Source organism: Aspergillus heteromorphus (assembly GCF_003184545.1).
Source record: "Aspergillus heteromorphus CBS 117.55 chromosome Unknown BO70scaffold_11, whole genome shotgun sequence".
NCBI classification, from domain to species: domain Eukaryota; kingdom Fungi; phylum Ascomycota; class Eurotiomycetes; order Eurotiales; family Aspergillaceae; genus Aspergillus; species Aspergillus heteromorphus.
In genome coordinates this window covers 85,216-97,222 of record NW_020290416.1, presented here as the reverse complement: position 1 = coordinate 97,222, position 12,007 = coordinate 85,216, and the positions used below count along the sequence as shown (strand labels likewise).

The 12,007-nt window shown below is 52.8% G+C and overlaps 4 protein-coding genes across 4 annotated transcripts; 2 read left to right on the top strand and 2 right to left on the bottom strand.

Moving 5' to 3' along the window:
* Nucleotides 1-1,217: 1,217 nt before the first annotated feature.
* On the bottom strand, nucleotides 1,218-1,977 carry BO70DRAFT_361756 (uncharacterized protein). The gene is made up of 3 exons (XM_025543116.1): nucleotides 1,782-1,977; nucleotides 1,500-1,716; nucleotides 1,218-1,444 (listed from the first exon to the last, which is right to left on the bottom strand). Exons 1-3 carry the CDS (start codon nucleotides 1,851-1,853, stop codon nucleotides 1,341-1,343), a joined length of 393 nt encoding a protein of 130 aa, XP_025399558.1. The 5' UTR covers nucleotides 1,854-1,977; the 3' UTR covers nucleotides 1,218-1,340.
* A 1,162-nt stretch (nucleotides 1,978-3,139) lies between these two features.
* On the top strand, nucleotides 3,140-5,191 carry BO70DRAFT_396089 (DUF2457 domain-containing protein; the record flags this gene model as incomplete). The annotated part of the gene is made up of 1 exon (XM_025546588.1): nucleotides 3,140-5,191. The coding sequence occupies one exon, from the start codon at nucleotides 3,140-3,142 to the stop codon at nucleotides 5,189-5,191; it is 2,052 nt and encodes a 683-aa protein (XP_025399557.1).
* An 878-nt stretch (nucleotides 5,192-6,069) lies between these two features.
* sar1 (Arf family GTPase SAR1) lies at nucleotides 6,070-7,900 on the top strand (the record flags this gene model as incomplete). Its single annotated transcript, XM_025548024.1, has 6 exons — nucleotides 6,070-6,088; nucleotides 6,349-6,452; nucleotides 6,715-6,754; nucleotides 6,867-6,932; nucleotides 7,008-7,307; nucleotides 7,406-7,900. 6 exons carry the CDS (start codon nucleotides 6,070-6,072, stop codon nucleotides 7,444-7,446), a joined length of 570 nt encoding a protein of 189 aa, XP_025399556.1. The 3' UTR covers nucleotides 7,447-7,900.
* A 1,692-nt stretch (nucleotides 7,901-9,592) lies between these two features.
* Nucleotides 9,593-11,001, bottom strand: glcA (type 1 serine/threonine-protein phosphatase catalytic subunit GLC7; the record flags this gene model as incomplete). The annotated part of the gene is made up of 4 exons (XM_025547072.1): nucleotides 9,593-9,844; nucleotides 9,909-10,208; nucleotides 10,344-10,745; nucleotides 10,825-11,001. 4 exons carry the CDS (start codon nucleotides 10,999-11,001, stop codon nucleotides 9,749-9,751), a joined length of 975 nt encoding a protein of 324 aa, XP_025399555.1. The 3' UTR covers nucleotides 9,593-9,748.
* Between the last annotated feature and the right edge of the window lie 1,006 nt (nucleotides 11,002-12,007).

Below are 12,007 nucleotides of genomic sequence, written 5' to 3'. Positions count from 1 at the left end.
TCCCTGGACCGATCTAGGTACCATCTTACCTAGGGAACGGCTATCGGAGCTAACCCAGAGAGTTCAGCGTGGCAGTCCCCGGACATGAAAGCCAGCTGGTGCCATTGCACTGCGCTGTAACCTCCTGAACTCTCCGGGACTCGACAGCGTCATGACGGGGAATTTCACCGTGGTTCATCGGGAGGGGGGGGGCGTTGAGATGTAGTATTTTGGGGTAGGGAAGGTAGTAGTAGTAGGAAAGCTAGAGTAGTTTAAGGAGGCCGAGATCTCACGGCGTCATTCATATCGAGGGACGAGCGCGAGTGGTCGGTCCGAGAAAGCTGGGCAGCTTCGTCAAGACTTCTCTTGCCTGCAAGTGCAGTGGGCTTCTACAATTGTAACTGAGATTGTAGCCGGGCTGCAGATGTCCATTGCACGAGTACAGTCGGTCTGCTTCAGAACTGAGATAACCTTCAAGCACCGCGGTGACACAGCATGACTAGGGGCAGCCCTACGTCACAGGGCCAAGAGCATCGCTTGCCGGATCAGGAACGACTGGAATCAGGCCCGGCCAGGGAGCGTTTCGGCCAAGGCAATAGTGAGCAATGACAAGAAATACCAAGCATTGTTATTGAAATCTCGAGCAATAACCTCTCGAGCCGCCAGCAGGGGGAAGGACAGCATCTATTTTGTAGAATTGTTGTGCTCAAGACGCAAGAATGAGGCGCGCCGAGAACTGATCGGTGGCACTATGATTGAAGAGTCGAGGACTGACTGAGTCTTGCGACCGGCGCCGAGAAAAGCGACCACGGCTTTCTTCACGTCCCCGCACAAGCGAGACGGCGCATAACTGCGCGGCGCGAATGCGAGCATGAGTAAGCGGAGAGGGATCGCCTAGGCTGAAACCGGACTAGATCCAGCGCGCTACTACTACTTGCTAATATTATTAATACGAGGGGAAAAAGCGAGAGAGAAAAGGGAAAAAAATGAGACGGCTTCGGCGCGACTCCGACGGCCTTTTGTCGCCCTTCTTCTGTCAGTTGTCGGGTCAGCTTGCCGTCCTGGCCCTTGTAATTACCCTGGCATTACCCGCCCCGACGGTCGGGAAGGGAAGGGAAGGGAGAGGCTACGAGAGTCGGTCGCAGCTCGTGCCGCCATGATGCCTGCCCGGGCCCTGTCGTGTCCTCGTGGGGGTCATCCCCCTTCTCTCCTCCTTACTGTAGACTACAGAGTACCTCCGTTATTCGCTGTCTGGAACTCTCCCTCGAGATTTGTATCACATTCCGATCAGATAAAATAATATTCCCTTCGTGGTACATGTTCTAGAAGAGATGGAGAGCCCCTTACTTGCGAGTTCCCCATCATTCCACCACCACCACTAACAACTTTTCGGTCCTCTCCAAGAAATAGTGTGTAGTTACTCCGTAGATAGCTTTGGCAGCAGCAGGTCTGGGATGGGTTTGGACTGACCGGGTTAGTAAGAACATCGAACTCGAGCTTAGCCTGCCTTGGTAGCCAACCTCCAAAATGCCTCATAGTCTTTTGCTTTTGTCTCTTCGGCGCTGCCTTGCCCCGTGGATGAAACCGGCTTGTAACAGAACCCGGTGACGCCTGATGGAAATAGGTCCAGGACCTCAAAGGAAAACGGTCATCCCGCAGCTGGACGGACAATGCGATCCACGATTCTACGCCATCCTTTGGCATGGCTCTTTCTTCCTTGGATGTTCGTCCCTCTGCCTGTTTCCTTTGCTTCAGCCCTCCTGCTGTTTTGGCAACGGCCGTATTCCACGTTCGGTACTTACCTTACCTAGCAATCTTACCACCGTACGGTACCGACCAGCGTCACGTAGCCGCAGGAACCGAACAGCGTGCATCGATTTGGCGAGAAAAACGCCAGGGTGGGTCTAGGCTTGGCGGGGTTGGTTGGACCGAGCGTCTCTAAGCCGGCTGCAGAAGGAGGGAAAGAAGCCCCAGAGAAGATCCGAAATTGTAATCGTGGGTAATGAATGGGTGTGGTGTCTGTCTTTTTCCCTTTTTTTTTTTTTTTTTTTACGCTTTACCCTTTTTTTATTTTCTGGTGGTGCGCTGCCCTCCTTCGGCTTACCCTGCCGTGCCAGACAGTGTGGCAACCACTCCTGACCACTGTGCCGCCGCCGCCCACCACTGCCCACCACCCTAACCCGGTCAGTCTCTGCTTCCCACCAAAAAATCACCACCTGAACCTGGCGGTGCTCTCCCGCCCCCCATCACGGTTGGACTTTACCCTGCACATCGTCATTACTGCTGAGTCTTTTTACCCGCCCCGGTGATCGAGGACAGGCAGAGGAAAAGAATACGCCGTCCATACACGGTACCATCTTTACGGTACCTGTACCCTCTCTGCTACTTACCCCCAAATGACTTTTTATTCGATTTTTTTAATTTTTTAATTTTCTTTTTTTGATTTTTGATTTTCGGGAATTCGCATTTCGCCTTTCCACCCCCCTCCTTAATTACTTTTTATTTTCCGATCTTCTACACATTCCTTCTCTCCATCTCAATCCCACCTAGCACTGCCAACACATTGCACCTGCGAAACTCTTTCGACGCGTCTTCTTCTTCTGGCGCTCTTTGAGCTGCCAATCTCTGAAGAAGGCGTATGTCCGTCTCTTGGCCGCATACCTGACGCTCTCCTCTTCTTTTGACCTAATTACTTTACCTCCGTGCTCCTCGCCTACCACACCATGTGTTCTATATCATGACAATCGTCGTCCTGCTAAGGACACCTTTATTACCGCCCTCTGGGTTGATCAGTGGTACTATTGATCAATAACAAGAGAGCATCTTCTTCTTTCATCCTAGATTGATGCAATTATTCTTTAATATCCTCTCCCACCCCCCGCCATCTGCTTGAAACCCGCCAACCTACTTACCGCCACTACTATACACCTCGAGTCACTCCATCATATACCACCCGGCTCCCCACTTACCCTACCTACCTCACCACCACCACCTCCTCTCTTACCGACTGACTCTGGCCTCCCTCTCACTATTAATATACCTAATCCAAGAAGGGATGGCACATTTGCGTGGTGAACGACCATTTGCCTCAATCCACAGTCTGTTGAAGATGCTGCTCTCTCCTCATCAGTCCAGCAAGTCTGTCCCTCAGGAAGCAGACATGGCTGAGGACATTGATGAGCCCCCTGATCATCGGTTCTTGAATACCTCGATGACTATGGATGACGGATGCGTTTACGTCAAATCCCCCACCGCTATGACGGACCGGAAGGAGTCTCTGCTCACCCGTGCCCTCAAGAACAGCCCCCCGCTGAGCCCCTCCGACCAGCACTCGTCCTCCCGCGACTACTCCTTCCACCGCTCCTACACCTACACCAACATCAGCGGCATCTCGACGGCCGAGCTGACCAGCGACGGCGGTCTCACAAGCCCGTCCCTCTCCAACACCCCGAGCCCGCCAACGTCCTCTCACCTCGCCAGCAAGCCATCTTCGATGGGTGACAAGAGGAAGGCTGAGGCCGTGGAAGCCGGCGAGTCGACTGTTGAGGCCAACCTTGGACGCAAGCGCTGCATCAGCTTCGCCTGCGGACGGAAGACCGAGGAGAAGCCGCAGACCCCCTCGCCGCAGCGATCCACCTCAAAGAACGATGCCAGCCCGACACCGACTGAACCCAAGCGGAAGACCGTTCTCACCTTTGTTTGTCCTGCACGGGACCCCGAGTCTCGCAGGGAGCGATCGCCAATTCGTGGCGCCGGTTGCAGGGCACGTCTTCGCTGTTCACCCGCCCCTGTTGCACGCAAAGCCTCTCCGGAGAAGACTGCGCCCTCCCCGGCCAAGACGGTCTCTCAAGAACAGGCACCAATCGAACGTCGGGGTGTCCCCACGAAGGGTCTGGGAAAGTTTGAGGAGTCCGAGGCCACACGGTTCCACGAATTTGCCAGTTCCGTCGAAGAGGATGACGAATGGGTCACCAAATCCGGCGAATACACGGAAAAGATCACTCTGAGTGATTGCATGAAGAAAGAGATTGCTATCAGGAAGCTTGGGGAGGAAGCCGAGGAGGAGGCGCTCGAGGAAGAAGACGATGCTGAGGATGATTCTGATGACGACTCGACCGTGCACGACTTCTCTTCGGACGACGGGAATGAATCGGACAACGAAGCTGGCTTTGCGGAGTCAGATGAGAGTGACGATGGCTCGGAGTATGAATTCTGGGCCCCCACCAGCACTACTGCCGCCACCAGCCCTCAGACGGTCGACATTCCCCGTCAGCCTTTCAGCCGTCGCGACTCGAACACGTCCTTCGACTCTGTCAACGAAGGGCGTCAACAGCGCAGATGGTCACCGGCTTTCGCTGGCAAGGCCAGATCTCCTGTTAAGATCCCAATCCTGCGCCCCGGTACACCTAACCTTCCTGACAGCACGGACTTCGTCTGTGGAACCTTCGACGAAGATCGGCCCTTGGAGGCTGCTTATAAATCCTGCATCGAACAACGTCGTCTCTCGAAGCAGATCCTCATTCCCCAGGACATTGACCCCAGTTTCCCTACCTCGGACCCTGAAGACAATGACGATGTGGACGAGGAGGACGACGAGGAAGACGACGTGATGGAGGAAGGACCCCGGGGAAGAACCGGTGGAGACTACGGCAGAAAGGCGTCTCCTCGGGCGTCTCCTAGACGCATGGTATCTCCCCCGCCTCGCCGACACGGGCGTTCGTCGCCTAGACGGCTCCGGTCCCCGCCACCACCGATGAAGCTGCGATCCTCGAACGACAACCTGGCGTCCGTGGAGGAGGTCCCTAGCCTCCGGCCTCAGGGGCTCAACATCAGCGAATTGGTGCAACGCCCTTCCATGACTCGTACCAAGTCGCTGCCCCGGACGCCCAACCCCTTCTTTACCAGCCTGGACAAGTCCCACCGATGGTCTGGCATCGTCCCCGTCCAGGAGTCGGAGCGCGAATCCTCCCGCACCCGCGAGGTGCACACCCGAGGTCCCATCGACATCGTCGAGGGTCTGGAGAAAAAGCGACAGAAACGGAAGGAGAAGTTCTGGCGCCAACACTGCCGCAAAGCTGCCAAAGAGCAGATGGAGCGGCGACCGATCCGCGGAAAGGGTGCTGAACGGATGAAGGAGCTTGGCCTCGAAGTTGCTGAGAGGTGCAGAGCTTACGGCGTTGGAGAAAGCGCCCAGCTCGTCCTATCTGTTTAGACCGACATTTCCAGCGGCATCGCGTCTTCTTGTACATATTTCGAAATTTCCTTATCACTCCTCAGTTGCCCGGTTTTCCGAAGACCAGTGGATCGACGTGGTGTACAAATTTCAGATGAGCGTGATTCGCCATGCACCGTGTTTACTTTTTTTTTTTTCGATGTTACTATTATTGTTCATTCCCACGTGTCCCACGGGATTCTATTCGCACGGAAGGCTCCTGTCTGCATTTCCAGGGCGGTTGTTCTTTTCTACCCTTTTCTCTTCCCTTCCCTTCCTTTCTCTTTGACTATACATATGTGTTTATTCCTTTTCTCTTTCTCTTTTTTTTTTATCTTTTTTTTAACTACATTTTTACCCGTGTCTTGTGAAGCGGGTGTGTGTGAGTGTGTTTGGTCGGGATCATTGCTCGGTTAGCCTGGGTTGCATGGAGGGCGGATTGTTGCGCGTATACCCTTTGCTTTCATTGCGAAGATGTAGATAGGAATGACGAGTGTGACTGAATGAATGAACAAAATGGCATCATCATGATTATCTAAAAAAAAAAAAAAAAAAGAAAACAAAAGAAAAGTAGTGTATAGGCAACAGGTAGCTAATAAATGATGGTCGCGGCAGATCTCCCGCCGCGGCTGCGTTGTCTTGGTCTGTCTTGGCTTTAGCGCTCGGCTAGTTGTCCTAAGCGGCCGGCAAGCGAAAGTCCCCCAACGTCCAACGTCAACTGTCCATCCGCCGGCCGGCCACCACGCACCGCAACCTGTCTCCTTCTCCTGCTTGCTCGCCCGCTCGCTCGCTCTTATCTCCAGCGCCCAACCCGCCCTTTGGCTTGCTAGACGATCCCCCAGACCCGTCCTCCTCTGCGGTTTTGACTCCTCGCCACCATGTGGATCATTAACTGGTGTAGGTGCTTGCTTTGCGTTTCTTGTTTTGCCGTCTGCCTTCCTGACTTCCATTCCGCTGATTTGGCCCGACCCCGACACTTCTCGATCGGTCGGTCGGTCGGTCGGTCGGTCGGTCGGCAACATACACTCACTTCCCTCGATGGTTGATGGTTGATGGTTGTTTGTTCGATGCTCGACTATCGACTGTTTTCTTTTCTGTGATTTGGATTGGTTTGGATTGTCCGGTGCGGTGCTGACCTGGCTTCTCCGAATAAATAGTCTACGATGTCCTGGCCTCCCTGGGCCTGCTCAACAAGCACGCCAAGCTCCTCTTCCTCGGTCTCGATAATGCTGGAAAGACGACCCTTCTGCACATGTTGAAGGTATGTGAAGATATCATGCCATGTTCTGGACGGAGGGCGATGTGGTGAGGGTGAGGGTCTGCTGTGTGTGGTGTGGTGTGGCGGTGTCGGCGTCGGTGGGAGTGTCGGTGGGGGTCGTATGATGGAGATGATCGCAAGGGCAAACACGCATACACGCACGCACGCACACACGCACGGCAGGGATATGAGCCATGGGATAGGGATGGGGTTGAGATGATGATTGGGAGTGAGTGCGCGACAAGGCTAACTCTTGGGTGTTTAGAATGACCGCGTCGCCGTCCTTCAGCCGACTGCTCACCCGAGTATGTATACACCTACCTACCTCTGTCATGGACCGCGAACATGCGATCTCGGGATAAAAAAGAGAGGGAGAAGGGTTTCGCGAAGAGTGAACTGACACAAGAACAACCACAGCGTCCGAAGAACTCGCCATCGGCAACAACCGCTTCACGACCTTCGATCTGGGTGGTCACCAGCAGGGTGAGTCTCTATACCCAAGGGCGATTTAAAAAGCTCTCTCAAGATAAAGAAGACACTAAATAAGGAAACCCTCAGCCCGTCGTCTCTGGAAGGACTACTTCCCCGAAGTCAGCGGAATCGTGTTCCTGGTCGACGCCAAGGACCACGAGCGATTCCCCGAGTCCAAGGCCGAGCTGGACGCCCTCCTGGCCATGGAGGAGCTGGCCAAGGTTCCCTTCCTGATCCTCGGAAACAAGATCGACCACCCGGATGCCGTCAGCGAGGACGAGCTCCGCCACCAGTTGGGTCTGTACCAGACTACGGGCAAGGGCAAGGTCCCTCTCGAGGGTATCCGGCCTATTGAGGTGTTCATGTGCAGTGTTGTGATGAGACAGGGTATGTTTGCTTCCTTTCTTTTTTTTTTATTTTCCTGCCCACTGGGTGTGATGGATGTCTTGTGATGCAGTAGGCTAATTGTTGTTTGTTTTCTATAGGATACGGCGAGGGTATTAGGTGGCTGTCTCAATACGTTTAAGTTGGCTGGCTCGCCAGCTAGCTAGCTATTTACCGCCTGTTGCTCATTGACTCGATATATCCATCCATTCATCCTATCCTGTTTCTTCCACCTGACATAGCTATACTTGTCCTTCCCTCCCTCTCCCCTATCACCCTCCTCATCCTGAATGGATTCTTCTCCACGCACAGGGAAGAGGAAGAAATCCATATATCTCGACCTACCCACCCACCTCAATCTCAATCAATCAATCAATCAATCCCTCTACTTGCTATAATAGTCAGTCAGTTAGCCAGTCAATCAGGTAGGCAGCCAGCCAGCCAGCCAGTCAATTCAATGGATGTCTGCTTGCTCGCTTACTCCCTCCTGGTTCGCTTTCTTTTTTTAACTTAACCGTTGTCGTTGTCTGTCCGTCTATATCTCCATATCTCAGCTTAGCTTGGCTCTCTCTAGCTCAATTTGAATCTTGAATCATACCCGCTCCACAAACATACATAACATAATAAGTGGTAGTTATCTTAGATTTACATTCCATTCCCATATGGTTGGTTGGTTATTTGTATTACTCTATATAGCTAGCTACACTACACATTGTTATAGAAACTAACACCTAACCACAAAGCTAACTACACAACACAACACACACTTCACCTAACTGCACCTGCACCCCCAAGACTACCAAACTCGGGCCAGACTTAGGAAGACAAATTGCCTAGTTAGGTAAATAGGTAAGTAGGTAAATAGGTAAATAGGTAAGTAGGTAAATAGGTAAATAGGTAAGTAGGTAAATAGGTAAGTAGGTAAGTAGTGTAGTGTAGTGTAATAAAAACAGCCTAAAATCTATAATACACATAAAATACACTTCACCATCACCATCACCATCACCATCAACCTCTCACCACCGACGTCCACACACACACACATTCCCATCCCTATCCCAACCGAAACCCATTCACTCACCCACCCAAATACAAAAACAAAAACAAAAACAAAAAAAAAAATCACAGCCCAGAAGAGTGTCGATGACGTAGGTAGGTAGGTAGGTAGGTAGGTAGGTAGGTAGGTAGGTAGGTAGGTAGGTAGGTAGGTAGGTAGGTAGGTAGGTAGGTAGGTAGGTAGGTAGGTAGGTAAGCAGGTAAGCAGGTACTTAGATAAGATAAATAATAGAGTTGAAATAATGTATTTTTTTTCTGGTTTTTGTCCGTCCGTCCGTCCGTCCATCCGTCCGTTCTGTCCGTTCTGTCCGAGATATCACACATCACACACCACAGAGCACACATTCACACAGCACACATTCACACAGCACACACCAGACCACACCACAGAGCACCCAGAGTACCGTACCATACCATACTATGCATACCATACCATACCACAGCGCATAACATAACATTGTCTGTCCATTGTTCATTTTCCATTTTCTGTCTGTCTGTTTGTCTGGTCCGTCGTCTTATCTGTCTTTCTTTCCTTTCTGTCTGTATTTCTTTCCTTCTTTCTGTGTCTTGCTTCTTTGCTGGATGACGTTGGGAGATGGGTAGGTAGGTAGTCGGTCGTGGCAGTCGGGTCGGTCGATCGGGTTCGGCGTTGTCAATTGTCGGGTCGGTCGGAAGGCAGGACGAACGTCGATCGATCAGACGGGCGCAATCTAGCCACCCACCCAGAGGTAGGCAGCGAGCGACAGACTGGACTGGCAGGAAAAGAGGCAGGGCGGCTAAATTTGGGCAAGGGCGGAAGAGAGAGGTAGAGAGAGAGAGAGAGTAAAGGCAGATGGGGGATCATGGCATGGACGTTCGAAAGACACGGGCGTGTCGTTGCTTATTTGGTTGGCATTACACTCACAGGAAGATTTTGATGAAAAAGAAACGCATATGGAAAAAAACACCAGATGCAGCCCGTCGCTCCCTCTTTCCTCGGTCAAATGAAATCCGGACAGCACAAGATTGAGAAATGGGGAGACGATAAAAAAAGGAGAAAAGAAAAGTGAAGAATGAAGATGAACAAGGGAAAGAGAATCAAGAAACACCAACCCCTGCTCGGAGCAGAAAAAACTACCTTCCATGGAGAAATGAAACACATTCAGCGGGAAAACAAGGGGACTTCAAGGTCGCTGGAGTCTGGTATGCGCGGAGGGATTTGTGCCGTACTGCGTGTCGGGAGGTTCTCGGGCGGCTGGGTGTACTGCTGCTTCCGATCGTCTAAATGCATGGCCGTCGAATGTCGCTGGGGGCCTGGGTCTCTCGTGTAGTGTGACATTGTGGGACTTATGAATGACGTTCTTATCTCCGCCCGAACCTGCTGCACATGGAAAAGCTCGTATGATTCCTTACTTCTTCTTTTGCTTTCGCGGAGGAGTGATGGGCCTGCCTGAGCTCATGCCCCCGTAAACGTACTTTTGTTTCTTTTCTGCTGGCTTCAAGATCTGCAGGAGAAGGATTTGTTAATCACACGTCCACATGTCGCGCACATCGGGCTGAGCGGCCTACCTGGAAGGAACAAAGGAGACTCTCGTCCACGCTCATCATTGCACCAGCGTTGTCGAACTCGCCACAGTAGTTGGGAGCGCTGAACAGTGTGACCAGCTGTCTCTTCGAGAAAAATTCGTAGCCATCTTCGACGACTTGATGCGCACGGCATATCAGGTCCATATCATGCTTCTGGAGGAACCGCGACACGACGTCCGGACCGAATGTGAAAGACACACCGCGATCGTTTTCGCTCCAGCCGGTGATGTCCTTATCGGGATCGGACCACAGGAGATCGCACAGGAGACCGCAATCGGGAATCTATTTCCGTCAGCAGGTGAAGCCTTAAGCTTCGAGGAGCCTGACGGCAGTTTTCTCGGTTGCAAAGGATTCTTGGGTATACAGGAACCAAGAACAGGCGGAAGGATGCCTTCGTGCGAATGAAAGAGCACTTACATCAGTGGGACGCATCACGCGACGGATCTGCTCCATGGAGTTCAGATCGGGGCTGAGACCGCCGTGCATGGTGAAGATCTTCTCATCGATGATGGCAGCGATGGGCAGGCAGTTGAAGCAATCCGTGAAAGTCTTCCACAGCTTGATGTTGTAGCGGCGCTTGCACTCATCGTAGAAGCCGTAGATACGGTTGATGGACGCGCACTCGTGGTTGCCACGCAGAACGAAGAAGTTCTCGGGGTATTTGATCTTGTAGGCAAGGAGCAGACAGATGGTCTCGAGCGACTGCTTGCCACGGTCGACGTAGTCACCCAAGAAGAGGTAATTGGCCTCGGGCGGGAAGCCGCCGTATTCGAACAGACGGAGGAGATCGTAGTACTGGCCGTGGATATCACCGCAGATCTGGGAAGCGCCGTTGCATTAGTTTCCGACAGAGATGGCCAGATGGCCCGACCCTGCGGGTCGAGAGAGGTGACGTTACCTTGATTGGTGCCTCCAATTCAAGTAGTATCGGCTGGGAGATGAAAATCTCTCTGGCCTTGGTGCAAAGATAGCGGATCTCCGATTCCAGCAGTTGCACCTGCTTTCCAGGCCGGCTGCCCCTCACCTCCAGCAATCTATCGATGATCGAGTCCAAATCCACTTCCTGGTCGGCCATGATTCAGCGGCTCCCACGAGACGACGGGAAAGAGAGGGAGAAAAAAAAAAGAGAAGAAAAAACCACGAGGGAAGAGGGGGGAGAAAAAGAAAAGGAAAAAAAAAAGAGAGAAGAAAGAGGTAATTAAGACAGGCGTTTAGACAACGGAAGAAGAAAGGAAAGGCGCGAAGGGAAACGTTGCGGAGTGCTCGGTAGCAATACGACTGATGACGCGGCGTCTATGGGCTGTCACAATGAGGAGGTCTGGTTAGTGAAAAAAGTCTAGACGGTGCAGTTGAGGGCGAGATGAAGCTGGAGGGAAGGGGATCGCAGCGACGCGTGATCAATGCGCCCGGGAAATTTTTTTTTTCAAGCTGGAGGTACTGGATGGCGGCGGGTGGAACGGCGACGGAGGGGAAGGGAAGAACACCGGCTTACCAAACAGAATCTAGAGACCAGCAAGTCGTTGAAGAAGTAGCGGCAGCAGGCCAAATGGCCTTGGACACTTGGTGGAGAAGAGATCTGGACGCGATACCAGCGGGGAGGGATGGGTTGGGTGAGGGAGGGTGGAGGAGGGTGAAGGGTGGAGGGTGGAGGGTGGGATGAAGGAAGCAAGCGGGCCTGGCGGTTCAGAGAAGAAACGAAGGCGAGCGCGTTGATAACGGGCGAGATGCGGCTAGCAAGGTTGAAAGAGATATCGCTGGGCCAAGGTTGCTCTGGACGGGGCCGTTGCAAAAAATAGCAGCAAGGCGGCGGGAAAACGGGTTTGGTTGGGTTTTGGGTTTGGGGGATTGGATTTTTTGGGGGGGGGGCGAAGAGGGAGAGGGAGAGGGAGAGGGAGGGGGAGAGAAGGAGAGGAAAGGGAAAGGGAAAAGGAAAGGGAAAGGGAAAGGCAACAACAACAGGCGAGAGGGACCAAGAGGGACCAAGAGGCGAGAGCGCTCGGGCGAGGCACAACACTGGCAAAGACGATGCGGTTTCTCTGCACCGGTGTGGGTGGCGTGAGGGGAGAAGCAGAACGAGATGG

Coding starts and splice junctions, on each gene's coding strand:
- BO70DRAFT_361756 (XM_025543116.1), bottom strand. CDS start 1,853: ATGCACGCTGTTCGGTTCCTGCGGCTACGTGACGCTGGTCGGTACCGT. Junction 1,717..1,781: donor TGGTAAGATTGCTAGGTAAG/GTAAGTACCGAA, acceptor CAAAGGAAACAG/GCAGAGGGACGAACATCCAA. Junction 1,445..1,499: donor GACTATGAGGCATTTTGGAG/GTTGGCTACCAA, acceptor TAACCCGGTCAG/TCCAAACCCATCCCAGACCT.